General features: G+C 37.3%; 1 protein-coding gene across 3 annotated transcripts; it reads right to left on the bottom strand.

Annotated features, from left to right (window-relative positions):
• Positions 1-1529: 1529 nt before the first annotated feature.
• LOC129453086 (uncharacterized) lies at positions 1530-7693 on the bottom strand. Of its 3 annotated transcripts, none has more exons than XM_073862025.1 (9): positions 7490-7693; positions 7189-7356; positions 5791-6558; positions 5255-5349; positions 5072-5125; positions 4325-4691; positions 4100-4204; positions 3810-3909; positions 1530-1686 (listed from the first exon to the last, which is right to left on the bottom strand). In XM_073862025.1, the coding sequence occupies exons 1-8, from the start codon at positions 7677-7679 to the stop codon at positions 3812-3814; spliced, it is 1845 nt and encodes a 614-aa protein (XP_073718126.1). In that variant the 5' UTR covers positions 7680-7693; the 3' UTR covers positions 1530-1686; positions 3810-3811. The 3 variants fall into 3 exon arrangements, with proteins under 3 accessions (XP_073718126.1, XP_073718123.1, XP_073718124.1); XM_073862022.1 differs by lacking the exon at positions 1530-1686 and adding an exon at positions 2943-3686; XM_073862023.1 differs by lacking the exon at positions 1530-1686 and adding an exon at positions 2943-3683.
• Between the last annotated feature and the right edge of the window lie 7463 nt (positions 7694-15156).

The following is a 15156-nucleotide window of genomic DNA, read 5'->3' as shown; positions in this document are numbered from 1 at the left end:
GTCATCTGGCATTGCAGTCTGCACCTTCAGGGGACCATAGTTGGAAGTGCAAAAAAGACATGCAAACGTTTTGACGTCACATTGCTTAGTGGGAATTGATAGCCAAATATCAATATAGTTTAGTATATTAATTTAAAATATTTTAAAATATGTTTGTTTATATTCTTAAAACATAAGGATTCAAGTATATTAGGAAGAAATGAACTTACCCTGTAAAATAGTCTGATTTCGTGTAGTTTTTATCGGCCAACACATTATGACACAAAGATAAGTTCATAATGTTCCACAGCATTAAATAGTGAACTGCTAATTAATTAATTTGTTAATGTCTCCGGGATCATATGTATAAATCCAGCACAACATGCAATCCACACAGAATAAATGCATTAAACTTACATTTATATTAAAATGCATTGTAGGGATGCACCGATACCACTTTTTTTGGAATACGAGTACTTGCATTTCAGTACTTGCCGATACCGAGTACTTGATTTAAATTTACAGGTAACAGCTTTAGTCATATAATTTAACAAAAAAAACAACAAAACAAAACAACAAAAAACCGTTCCGACATTGTTGTATGTGGAATGATACCAATTAATGTCTTTGTGTCAGTTTATTGTTTAAAATGGTCCGCAAATGTGCGTTTTATATATGTAACACCTGACCTCCCTACGTCACTATGCATTTACGTTAGGTCGCGCTGGACCGGACCTAGACGAAAAGTTGTGGTTTAAAAGTGCATATTTTTTATTTTTCTTGTCACAAATGACAATCGTTTTGCTAGAAAACGATAAGACCCTTTTGCCTCGTTAGGGATCGTTTATAGTCCTTTGAAACTCCGTTGAAAAAAACTGTTAAATGTTGAGTTAAGTATTAATTGTTGGTGTCTATTAAAGTCCATTAAAATGAGAAAAATCCTGCAATGTTTTCCTCAAAAAACATAATTTCTTCTCGACTGAACAAAGAAAGACATCAACATTTTGGATGACATGGTGGTGAGTAAATTATCTGGATTTTTCTTTTAAGAAAATTGACTATTCCTTTAAGTTATCATTATGATGTGGACATAGATATCGATATAATGTGAACAGCTTTTTACTCAGACTTACGTATATTCTAAATTCTTCACTATTCATCTTCTAAAGTTCCTGAAGCAACAAATGACAAAATCAGACAGAAGGATAAAAGACAGAATGATGTCCATTTAAAAATTTACTATACATACTTTGGCTTGATCCACCATCAAAGACTGATAATATTCAAAGGTTGCTGGCAGGTTGCGACTGAGATGTCCTCCTCCAATTGCTCTCCAGGCGTGACTGCTCCTGAAACTGAAGTTACCTTCACAGGTAAGAGCATGGAAGATTCACAGACAGTCTTGAAAAAATTTTGAGACTTTTACATGTTTTGTAAAGTTAGGCTATAAAAATAAACTTTTTTGCATAGGATGTATGTAGATGACAGCATGTCCCATATTTTCTCAACTGTGTATCATGTGTTTGGGCAAGGCAATACGACCACCTACCTAAATACTTTTCAAAATTAGTTGGTGCAACCCTCTGTGTCAGGCTACTTAAGCAGCAAACCACTCTTGTGAAGCTCCAGCGAGGTCTTGCAGAACGATAACGACGACTTAAACGTCTCCTGCTGGCTTCTACTCCTCATAGCTTGCAAGTCTGTTTACTTTAACAGTAAATTTGAAATAAATGTAAATGTAAAATATCACATAAAACATTTAATCGAATACTTTTTTTTTATTTTTTCAGTCTTGGCCACCTGCAGCCAGGGATGTTCTGCCACTTGGAGCGAACTTGCAATAGGCCAAGTTTGGTTTCATTGAATGGCATAACCTCCAATGACAGCCAAAATCACTCCCATGCTCCATGTAAATGTGCAGCGCCTTGTCATATCTTCACAAAAGTGCACTAAATCACGTTCTGGCTCATTTTCCTTCACTTCTCCCTGCTGGTGAAATAATCTTCATATAGGAGTCCGGTCAGCCGCATCTCTTGCAGCATTCAAAAAACAACTAAAAACTCATCTAGTCCAAAAATACTTGACAAATTGATATTGACTACAAACATACCTCTACTATCTTGAATAAAAAAGAAAATTACTAACTCACTCTCTCGCAATAGACAGGTTTTGGAATAGTACAAACTTGTAACTTGGTATAAGCACTTCTTGTACTATTGCCTCCCTATAACAAATTGCTTTATTGTTTTTTAATCTTTGTAGGTTACTTTGGATAAAAGCGTCTGCTAAATGTCTAAATGTAAATGAGGACTTCAGAGGGAGGGAAACTTACAATTTTAATTTAACAAAACATATTAAATTATACAATATAGGGGCGGTTTCCCGGACAGAGATTAGCTTAATCTAGGACTAGGCCTTAGTTTAATTAGGAAATATAACTAGCTTTAACAAACATGCCTTACTAAAAACATTACCTGTGTGCATTTTGAGGTAAAACGAAGGGCCCTGATGTATTTAAAAATATGTCAGTGAACGTTGTTGTCAGTTTGGACAGCTCTTAAAAATGTTTTAGTCTAGGACTAGTCTAATCCCTGTCCGGGAAACCGCCCCATAGTGCTGTGGATTAGTAGCCTAGGTTTAATTGCACAGAATTTATGATCAATTAAAGGCGGGGTGCATGAACTCTGAAAGCCAATGTTGATATTTGAAATCACCTAAACAAACACGCCCCTACCCCGACAGAATCTGGACCTTCTTTTGATAGACCCGCCCACACATCCGCAACCCAGACAACAATGTCTGTTAGTAAACACGCCCCAACTGCTGATTGGCTACAAGTGTGTTTTGGTACTCGGCCCAACTCCCTTTTCCAAAATGTTTTTCAATGATAATGCATCCCGCCTTTAATGTATTTTATAAAAACTCAGAGGAGTGTCGTTTGGGCTTTACTTGCTTTTATCAGGGTTTCCACACCTTAGTTAACTTCAAATTCAAGGACCTTTCAAGGACTTTCCAGGTCCAATACCCTCAAATTCAATGACTAAATGTGGGGACACATTTCAAGTGAGAGCAAGGTTACATTGTGTTACCTTTTAAGATACATTGTTACAGTTCCCTTTCAAGGGAACTTGCGCTGCTTCACTGCGGTGACACTTTGAGGAAGCCTGCAGGGGTAAGTGGGTCTAAATGTGTATATCAAATTCAACCAATGGTGAGGCTTAACGACAAAGACAGGATGACGCGGGAGCCAGGAAGTATATCACTATCTGAAATATTGCCAAAGACGGCGTTACAGGGACGCAGGATGTATGGCAAGGTAGACGCAGCGTCTCATTCCCTTCTCAGGGAACAACAGTTAAATACGTAACCCAAGACGTTTTCATGTGTCAAACACAACTATGCAAAAAAGCATTTTGGTATGAATCAACATTCGCATACAGAAGATATAAGCATTTAAAGCGAACAGTTTAGCACGTGTGCTTAAAAAGTCTAGAATTTTTTGATAGATTCAAGCCCTTTAATGACCTGTATCTATGTATGTATATTTTTAAAAGCTTCCCAGGGCCTTAAATTTTTCCCCAGATTCACAAACATTGAACATTAATAATGATTGCTTTATTTTTTCTTTATGCTTAATTTTCATTTTCTCCTTTGACTTCTACACTTCTGCCTCTGCTCTCGCTCGCTGAAGTCAATTTGAGGATCTGCTAAATCAAGAAATGCAAAAACTTTGTATTTAGCATTCTACTTTAGTTTTCTTTCCTTTAAAAATGTCTGTCTTTGATGACCTAATGTATAAGATTTCTGTAAAAAGATGATCTGCTCCTGACCTTTATCCCTCATCGAACCATTTATGTTGTAAGATTTCTTCTAATGTTGGCCTTCTGTCTGGATTGAGGTCCATGCAGCGATGTAGCAAGTCTTTACACGCTGTATTCGCAAGTGTAGACAAGAGCATTGATTAGGCATTGAGGTTTTGTCATTTTAAATATATATATACAGTTGAAAGAAAAAGTATGTGAACCCTTTGGGCTTACTTGGATTTCTTCATAAATTGGTCATAAAATATATATAAAATATATATATATATATTTATATTATGTTGGTGGTGCTCTCTTACCATCGGATATCACAGCATTTTTGTCAAATGGACTTGGTCTAGGCAACAGTTTGAACAATAAAATGCCCAAATCAGCGACCATATCTGCAATAGCCATGCGTCGCACTTTAACATAAATAAGAGGTGAGAAAATATTTCATTAGTAAAAGTCATCAGAGTAAAACTGCATCCAATCCATCCCCATAAATTTCATTAGTGTGGGAACAATACAGAAAGTCAACTTACCACTGCTATACGATGGCATAATTAAGCTGACTCCGAAATCGATCAATTTCAGCTCCATCGTGTCAGTTTTGACAAGAAAGTTTTCAAGCTTTATGTCTGCGTGATAGACACCTCTGTCAATGCAGTGCATAACTGCGACCACTGCCTGCCGCATGAAGTGACGTGCCTGGACCTCAGACAGATCTTCTTCATTCATCTCGACAAAGTCAAAGAGACTTATGCAGGGTTCTGGAAACTCCAACACGATGATACGCCGATCTTCCTCTTCAAACCAGTCCAACATTTCCACGATGCAGGGGCTTTTTTCCGGTTTTAGCAGCATCAGGTTGATAGCCACTTCGGAGCACAGAGGCTTGGCATGTCCATGCTAGTAGTACAAAAGCATTAAAAGAGGTTAGCTGAAAATAATGTTTAATTCCCATGCAACACTTTTACTAAGATACAGTGGGTTCTTTATTTATGAATTTATTACAGCTGCATTCTGTAACTTTTGCCTCTTTATCGCCATCTCTGTTTGAACTATAAAACTGCAGTTATTTGCAAAGTAATTTTCTTTATGTGCGTTGTGCTTCGCCCCGATATGTGCTATAGAAATGCAGTTTGTATTGTATATAGTACAGAATATTTAATATTTTTACTTTTTTCTTCAAAATTCTTTTTTAAAAATCCCAGATTGCCTCCTTATACTCTCAAATTTTTGGCCCCCTTTGTATATTCATTTTTAAATATTGAATCTTGCTAACTTACCATCGTAATGAAGCGGTCACAGTGCTTCGACTTGTCAATAAATTTGATGGCAACCTACCAGGAAAAGTAATCATTTGTAAGTCACATCAAACTATAACTGATATAAACATATGTAGATCAAAACATTGAATATGGATCTATACGTTAGGTCACATTGGGCTGTTTGATGAAGAGTGGCTTTACCTTTCTGCCATCAGATTTCTGAGTCCCAGCATGGACATCGCCAAAGACACCTCTTCCAATCCACTTTCCCACTTCATAAAGCAATGAAAACTTCCCTGGAACAAAAAACAATCAATACAATATGAACATAAGGCTTTTTTAAACTCCAACAGCAGTGCTCCTTATAATATATCAGACAGCATAAATTTTCATTTAATTGTTCAGAACATCCAAAACTAATCAGCTACTAGCAGAATAAACAAGACGAATGTTTAGGATCAAAACAGCAAGAGAACCATTAAATAAAGAACAAAATATTTATTTAAACTGAAAATCAGGTAAAGATGGAAGGAAATGCTCAAGAGTCATTGTGCGGAACCAGAATATCACATTATATATTGAATACAAGGAGAAGATATTGCATAAACATCTGGTGTATAAATACACTTATTACAGTAACTGGGCACAGATTTAAAACAATTAGGAATGGAACAGTTGACAAGAGAGAAAAATAAAGCCAACAATAAAAAAACTGAACATAATAACAGTAAACTTACTAGCAGTGTTCAGGGCGGATGGGCCTGGCTGATCACTTTGAGCACTTGGCTCCGGGTCGAATGGACCGTGTTCAAGATCAGTCTCTTCTTGGATTTCTGTTGTCTCCAAGGTAAATGAACCAGACTGGCAATAGTCTGGTTCTTCATGGCTCGCTTGCTCAAGTCCGAAGGGACTGTTTTGCTCACGGGCTCCGTGCAGGCCGGAAGGGCCTGGCTTACAAAAAGCCTGATCAGGTTGAGCACGAAGCTCCGCCGGGTCGAATGGACCTTGGTTATGATCAGTCTCTTCTTGGATTTCTGTTTTCTCCAAGGAAAATGAACCCGCCAGGCAATAGGCTGGTTCTTCATGGCACGCTCGCTCAAGTCCGAAGGGACTATCTTGCTCACGGGCTCCGTGCGGGCCGAAAGGGCCCGGCTTACAAAAAGCCTGATCGGGTTGAGCACGAAGCTCCGCCGGGTCGAATAGACCTTGGTTACGATCAGTCTCTTCTTGGATTTCTGTTTTTTCCAAGGTAAATGAACCAGCCAGGCAATAGGCTGGTTCTTGAAAACCCGTATGCTTGAGTCCAGATGGACCTTTCTGCAAATCAGTTGGATCTTCACGGGTACTTGACAGCAGGTTGGATGGACCTGGCTGAGGATCATCTGAATCAGATGACTCCAGGTCATCCTCATTTTGGCAGATACAGCAGGCATGCTGTATAGCCTGGACTGTTCTACGGAAAAAAGCACGGATGCTCTTTCCCTTTGGCTGTTTTGGTTTTTTATCTAAAAGACAGAAACAGAAAAGACAAATAGTAATGTTACCACCAGATACCAGTAATATATTTCTTAACTCTTTCCCTGCATAGCTAAATACTCTATACTCTCATTCTTGCGTAACAATCAAGGACTTTGCTGCTGTAACATGGCTGCAAGAGGCGCAATTAAATTACGCTGTGCCCGAAAATAATCCCCTTAATAACTTTCAATTGCAGGGGACTATTTTCAGCTGCTGTGTAATATTATTGCGCCTCCTGCAGCCATGGTATGGAAGCAAAGTCATTGATTATTACGCCAGAATGAGAGTATAGTTCCTAGCCATATCGGCCTAGCAAATCACAACTTTTAATTTTCTGTCGGTCTTAGTACACAATGTAAGTACAGAATAGTCAAGTTTTCAATGGGAAAAATATCGAAAAGCTTTGGTTATTTTTTTGTGCGATGCTAATGGTCTAATCAGATTTAATGGATTGTGCTAAGCTATGCTAAAAGTGGTACAGCCAGACCCGGAGATTGGCTGAATGGATTCCAAAATGGTAAAAATCAAGTGTTTAACTATAGGGGAGCTGAAAAATTTGAATATTTAAAAAAAAGTGTAGTATCCCTTTAAGGTGTCATAATAATGTTGTGACTCACCAGCTTTTTTCTTTCTCCTCTCCTCCTTTTTTGCAGCCCTTGGAGGGGTGATGCTCCCTTGACTAGCTGCAGGTGTAGAGCTGTTTGACCTCTGCCGAACATCTCGTGCACTGCTGCCCGTCACGAGCCCACAAGCTGACGTAGACAGAATGGTATTCTGTCTAACGGCTGGACAGACCAGACAAGAACACCACATTATAAACTGTAAAATCTAACTCATTTTACTGTATAGTTATTGTGGTTACTTATTACATATGTATGTATATATATATTGAGGTGTCATTAAAATGGTGTGACTGACCTGCTCGGCTGCACTCCTCATCATCTACAGCCCCGGGAAGGGGAAGGTTTACGTGACCAGCTGCCTGTGTAGAGATGTTTGACTTCCGTCGACCATCGCATACACCACTGCTGGTCACAAACCCACGAGCTGACGGAGACATGATGTTATTCAGTCTAACATCTGGACAAATCAGACATAAAGAACACATTATAAACTTCTCTAATGATTAGCTTTATACTTTATTGTGGTATTTTGAAAAACATTTTAATAATATTAACTATAATAATAATTATAACAAAAACAATTTTTGTAACATGTGTAACTGAAAAAAAAAATATATATATATATATATATTCAAAAATAATATTTTATACATTAATTGTACATATCATTAATTTGTTAAACTGTGTGAGCTATTTTATTTAATTTATAAATAAAATACACTAAAACATCACATAACAAATACATAATTTAATACATATTTAAATAAAAAACTAAGACAAAAGTACCAAAAATACTAAACAAAGTCCTGATGCTATGCTAGACAAAATAACTTTATTATTTTATGTGTATAAAATTAAATATTATTTTATGAATTCTACACGCTTTACTATCTACAGCAGTGTTTCCCAATCCTGGTCCCTGAGGACCCCTCCCAGAATGTTTTAGATGTCTCCTTATTTAACCCACCCTCACTTAACTCATCAGCTTGTTAGGGAGACATGTTTACAATTTTGAAAGGAGGCTGATAAGTTGAATCAGTTGTTTTAAATAAGGAGACTTCTAAAACTTTCTGGGAGGGGGGTCCTCAAGGACCAGGATTGGGAAGCACTGATCTACAGTACATAAGTGAATGTGTTTATTTTTGTTTCATTATATCCGAGGCGTCGTTATGATGACTGACCTGCTCCTCTACACTGGTCCTCCTCTACGGCCCCAGGAAGGGCCCACCTCATGTGACCGGCTGCAGGTGTAGAGATGTTCAACCTCCGTTGAGCATCACCTACACTGCTGCCGGTCACAAGCCCACAAGCTGACGCAGACAGGATGGTATTCTGTCTAACAGCTGTACAGACAGGAAATGAAGAACACTTTATAAACTTCTATAAAATCTAAATATTTTACTGTATAGTTATTGTGGCAAACATTATATATACAGTATGCTACTGTTACATTGTGTTCCAATTCCAAACATTTATTGAGTTTACTCTTAATGTGAAAAAATATATAGAATGTGCGTTTCAAAACGTATAATATATATTATTACATATGTATATTTTTGAGGTGTCATCATAAAAGTGTGACTGACCTGTCGGGCTACACTCCTCATCATCCTCCACAGCTCCTGGAAGAGTGAACCTCATGTGACCAGCTGCAGGTCTAGAAATGTTCAACCTCCGTTGAGCACCACCTAGACCGCTGCTGGTCACGAGCCCACGAGCTGAGGCAGACAGAATTGTATTCTGTCTAACAGCTGGACAGACAAAAAAAATCAAGCACACTTTTTAAACTTCTCTAAAATCTAACATATTTTACTATATAGTGTAAACCCTGGACCACAAAACAAGCTTTGGCAGTGGCCGTTTACGTCCAGGTCTTCAATGTGGCCCGCTCGTCAAAACAGAGCATTTCTCGAGCCAGCCTCAAAACCAGGGTACAAACTAGCCTATTACTTATTGCCTTTGATGTTTTTGAATGTAAAATCCACACAAACGTCATATGTAGACCTCAGACAACAGTATAAAACAATAAAACAGCAGATTCATATAGGGCTGGGCGATTAATCGAAAAATAACCGAAACCGAAATTCAGAACCTCTAACCGACATTATTTTATCATGTCGGTTATTTCGTTTTTTAATCCTGTTAATACTTTCCCTTTAAAAACAAACTGCTGCGTGTGATGTTGCGTAACTCTGCCCCGTCCTGTCAGTGGCGCAGCGAAACATGGAGGAGAACTCAAACACTGTTTAACTGAGCAGCAGGATCATCTAGTGCCCAAAAGAAGCACAGTACTTTTTTTAAGAAGTACTCGCGAATGTGCAGCCACCTGTGACAAAAATACGGAATGCGCGGTCGGGTTTTTACCGCACACGCGCTCAGTTTAATCTACCGATGGGTCTCTAAGCAGCCCGGGTAATGTCATCACATCTCACTCACTCAAAACCGCGAAAAGACGCGCCCGCGTGAGTTTAATTAGACACTTCAGAGATGACGGAGAGAGAGAACGGGAGAACTTCTAGTCTACATTAACACCAAAAGCATTACAGATGAGAATAAATGTCTTAGACATCAGTGCCCAGTTAAGAAAAAATGGATTGAATACAAGAAACGTGTAAATGATACAGTCAACTATGTATTTTGCCCTACTCATCTCATTACAATATGCTATCTGGATACAACTTATTATGTATGTATCTGATGTCTATAATTAGTCATGGGGGTTGTATGATTCTTTGGTTCATAACTTCCCATTCTGAAAGTTTCATCAATTGTACATAATGACTAGGGCTGGGTAAAAATATCGATTCATCAATGCATTGCAATTATTTGTTTCTCAATTCAATATCGATTCATCAAATCCTATGAATCGATTCAGCCCCCCCGTCCAGCGGCGGCGCTGTGGGCAACACTCTAGTGAGAGCCTTCAGCGTTGTACAAGACGCGCTATATCAAAACAGAAAGATCAAAGATGGCAAACAGCAGCACTTCTTTCAAGCCTGTACCATCAACGTGATCAAACATTAGCAGAGGTGGAAAGTAACGAATTACATTTACTTACGTTACTGTAAATGAGTAGTTTTTTGTGTACTTTAACTTTTTTGAGTAGTTTTTAAAATCTGTACTTTTACTTAAGTATGTTTTGTTTGAAGTATTGTACTTCGCTACATTTTAAATCATATCCGTTACTGAGTATTTTTTTTTTAAAAGCAAGGTGATAAAGACGCGCAATGGATGATTGATGGGCGGGGGAACGCGCAAAAAGAACTATGGATACGAACGAGACAGGCGCGCGCTAATGCAGACCCGCCTCAGTTCAAATCTTATGAAAGAAACCCCTGGTCATATTTAAGCGACCACTTTCCATAATCCTCCGCAGTCTAGCAGCTTCGCGTCATCGTGAATGCGCAGGTCATTAGACATGAGAGAGAGAGAGAGAGAGAGAGAGAGAGAGAGAGAGAGAGAGAGAGAGAGAGAGAGAGAGGGTCATTAGACATGAGAAAGAGAGAGAGAGAGAGAGAGAGATAATAAAGGTCTGACATCAGGTACCCAGGTGAGGGAAGCAAGAAGACAATAAACGTGTCAAAAGTATGACATGGCACTCATCTCATTATATGCTCATTTAAACTAGATATATAGTTTAATAAAATAATGTATGTTACCAGCAATACATCAATTACAGCCTTACTATAGTGATTGTATTTACAAGCTGCTGACCACCTTCAAAAGTGCATAACTCACATGTAAAATCATTAAATAATTCCATAAATGTTTCTTAGTTTAAAAAAGCTCTTTATTTTATTAACTCTTTGTTATTGCACTTTAATTGTAAAGATGTTACTACAATTAAAAATAACTAGTTTTAGATTTATATTCCCTTGTCGTGTTTGAAATATAATAAAAAACTCCACCACACCCCGCTGTAAACAAAAGTAACTTTTACTCTGAGTAAAGTTAAAATTATTTACTTTTTAATTTTACTTGAGTAGATTTTTAGAATATTAACTTTACTTTTACTTAAGTCAAATATTTTAGTACTTTTTCCACCTCTGAACATTAGTAATACTACACACATTATTTAAAAATATACTCGGGTACTTAACTGCTTGTGTATTTACTTATTATTGAATCGATATCGAAGGAAGTAAATCAATATTGAATTGAATCGAATCCTCAAGAATCGAAATCGAATCGAATTGTGAAATTCCTAACAATACCCAGCCCTAATAATGACATGCAACATCTGCATAGAGTTGTCTATTTAATATTTTTCAGTAATGCAGTTATTTTGGGAAAAAATGTGAATAATTGCATTGCAGGCTGATTTAAGATGTGCCCTAAACTTTCCAACCTTGTCAGTGAACTATGAGGCAAAAAAATAATCGTTTATTAATCATAACCGATGTCAAATGTTAGATTAACCGAGGTTTTGATTTTAGGTCAAATCGCCCAGCCCTAGATTCATAGCATCTTTAAAGTTGTTGAGGCGGCGTAAAACATGTTAAAGGTGCAGTGTGTAAATTTTAGCGGCATCTAGTGGTGAAGTGCTGGTGAATAGAAACCAACGGCTCAGTACACTGTTTACCCCTCATTTTTTAATCACATAGAGAAGCTACAGTAGCCGCCACCGGACAAACATGTCATCGGAGACAACTTAGTAAAAAAAAGTTTGTCCATTAATGGCTTCTGTAGAAATATGGCACCACAAAATGCCGACTTTCATGTAAGGGGACCCTCGGCATATGTAGATAAAACATCTAATTTTAAGGTAATAAACACATAACGGTTCATTATGAAAGGTCTTTATACACCACTGATAATATAGTTTTGCATATTATTTTGCATTTTGTCAAGAGATCCTTCTAAAATTACACACTGCACCTTTAACAAGGCCCTGACCATCTTCCCATAATAGTGAATTTTATTTTTAAAAAACATTGTTGATAGACTTACATAAAAATACTACCTACATATATTGGTGTGACACATAAATATTGTATTTTAATAAATTAATTAAAAAAATCACAGCTCTTTGCCTCTAACTCAATGTACTTCAATGTAACTCTCTCAATGTAAAAGGCTCTGAGGAGGAAAATCGCACGGCTCTCAGCCAATCAATTTTATAGTATTTAACACTATACATAATATAAAAGTATACATCCATCAGTAAAATCAAGCTGGTATGGGGTTCGTACTCTGTGCTAATAATCATTTAACGGACCAAAAAGAGGCGCTATCACTTTAAATCCGGTGCTATTAATTTATATGTTCTCATTAGCCACGGAAACTTTCATCGTAGTCCTTGTGTTTGGTTTGGTTGTCATGTGTAATAATATTATTGAGTTTATAAAAAAGTTTGAGCAATTAAATTCGTGAGTGAAATCCGCCTAGCAGCGATCGTATCTCTCTGACGAAAACTTGTGTTGTCTCCGCCTGTTTTCGGACGCTGTCCGAGTCACAGATAACTTATGTGTCAAAGGTTTAAACGGTTAATGAGTTCAATATTTCCAAATGTTGTGATTAACTGACCTGGTGGCATCCACTCATCTTCCATTACGGCTCCCGGAAGGGAAACGCCGCTTTTGAGCTGATCGTTTGATTTAGGCATTTCTACCTCAGTCTAATTCACAACAGTCTGTAACAGTGTTATTGACTTGTTGCGCACGGACTGAAAGTCTGTAATAGCTGTCAAGGATTAGCTTTGCTTTCGCTCAAGGAAATCAATGATCTAAAGAGAATGTTCCAGAGCGCGTCGTAATTGTGACGTCAAACATTCCATTCGCTCTGTTCTTATTGTGACGTCAAACATTCTATTCGCGTTAATTACAGAATGTACAGTGGGGATTTCCCGCCGATACTGGACTTACCTCCTGCACGTGCGACCAGCACGTGATGTTCCCAGTTCACGTGGATTCAAATCCTTCCAGTTTTTAGGCCCTCAAGTGTTAAACCCGCAATTCGTATATTTGTTAATCAGTATATTTCTTTTAATTGTATTATGTGTCGATTGCCCCGTCATTCAGTCAGAAGGCTTACTTTTAACCAATCGGCAAGTAGGCCACGTGCAGGCTGCATACGTCATCAGGCCTGGTTTATTTAAGTTAACTGAGCATTACATTAAAAAACTGAGCATTACATTCGCAAGTCATAATCATATATCAACAATTTACACTTAGCTAAAAATAATTGTAACCTTTATAATTAGTAATATTCTCAAATAAGACACTCTTGATGACGTATGCAGCCTAGATATGCGACCTCTGGAGTATGCAGCCTTCTTTTATACTTAAAGAATGGTTTATTTTTTATTTTCCTTCTTTCCTTTTCATTGTATGTCAATGCAGTGCTATTTTGTTTTTGTATTTATTTTGTCTTGCAATAAAAAAAATCGAAATGAGAATGGGAGATAAGATCTAACAAATCTCATTCAGATTTTTTTTATTAGGTTTACGTGACGTACTAGCTTAGCGTACAGCTATCGCGTAAGCTAGTTTAAAATTAACACCAGTTGCACTCACTGTACAATAACATTACATCAGACAAAAATAAGTCATCAGTTGTATACAGGGCTCTCAAGTTTTATCAAAAGTTTGGAGTGAGATTTCATCTGTTAGGGGAGGAGCCACTTAAATATTTGCAGCAGCGACCCCTCGGCCCCAACCAATTCTCTCAGGTTTTTGGTAACAGTTAAATTTAATATATTGTTTATAATTGATTAGCACAAATAGAAATTATAACAGTTGGGAAATCTAATTAAAGACAAAGTCATAGAAATTAAATACATTGTTTTATTTCAAAAATACAAATATATAAAAAATTGCCCCAAATGAGCCAACTGAACAGCAACATTGCAGAACTTGCCCTGAGCATACTTACAATACAAGGTGTGTTTGTGTGAGCATGTGTGAGAGAGTACATTTGGTTTATGAATGTTTTATATTGTAAGTGTTTGTTGCATGTTTTGAGGCCTTGATTACAGAGGTAGGCGGCTCCCACTTAAAGCACTGTGGTTCAATGCTTGCCATTTTCACCATCATGATGGAAGAGAGTGTTCCATCCAGAGCCAAACTATTCCTAGTTTTGGTTTTGTTCAAACCAACCATGGAAAACACTCTCTCTGCATCTGCAGTTGAGTGGGGAAGAACTAAAACCAGTTTGGCAATCTTGGACAGCCTTCCAAATCTGCTTAATCCAGTCACCTTTAAAAAAGTAATCAAAGAGGCCTAATTACTAATATGTTGATTAAGTAAATGTCAAAGGGTGTAGAATATCTCTTACCCTGTTCTTTACTGATGTCATATTTCCCCAAAAACCCTCAATGTCAAAAGTGGATGGGTCTTGGGGCATAGTGATGTCCATCAATTGATATTCGAGGAACTCCTCACTAAGTTGATCATGCTCTTGGGGTCCCTGGTATGGAAGCAATTCAGCAAACCTAAAACAACAATATGCACTGAACTGTTTAAGATATAGTGGGAGAAACAACAGGGTTTGTTTAGTGACCATCAAAACTTAAATGCTATATTCTCTCTGTTCTCTTCTGATTTCTTCCCTACTGTTTTTCTTGTAGTCTCTGCCACCACATCTTCCACTGTCTCCTCTGATCTGGCAACCTTTATAGGGGGCTGACCCTTTGGTGCCCAGAATGAAAAAATACTTCTTTGCTTTTTCCCTGAAATCTTTTAAACAGATAAATGCAATGATTAATGTATACATTGGCAGGATATAAACATTACTAAAATAAAAGCCAGAGTATAGCTGAATAGCTAAAAAGAGTATGAATAAAGTATAATTTGAAAATAATGAAATAAATGAAAATGAAATATCTTGTCCTTTCCATTCCCAGGTTAAAAAATACTTTAGTAATTTATAGTAAATACTATAGTGTTTTTGACCCATACTATAGTAATGTACTTGAATTAATTTGTTGTGGTAATTTTAAAGTTGCTGTGATAACATAACAAC

The sequence above is a fragment of the Misgurnus anguillicaudatus genome, chromosome 23 (assembly GCF_027580225.2).
Source record: "Misgurnus anguillicaudatus chromosome 23, ASM2758022v2, whole genome shotgun sequence".
NCBI lineage: Eukaryota > Metazoa > Chordata > Actinopteri > Cypriniformes > Cobitidae > Misgurnus > Misgurnus anguillicaudatus.
This window is presented reverse-complemented; position numbering and strand designations above follow the sequence as displayed.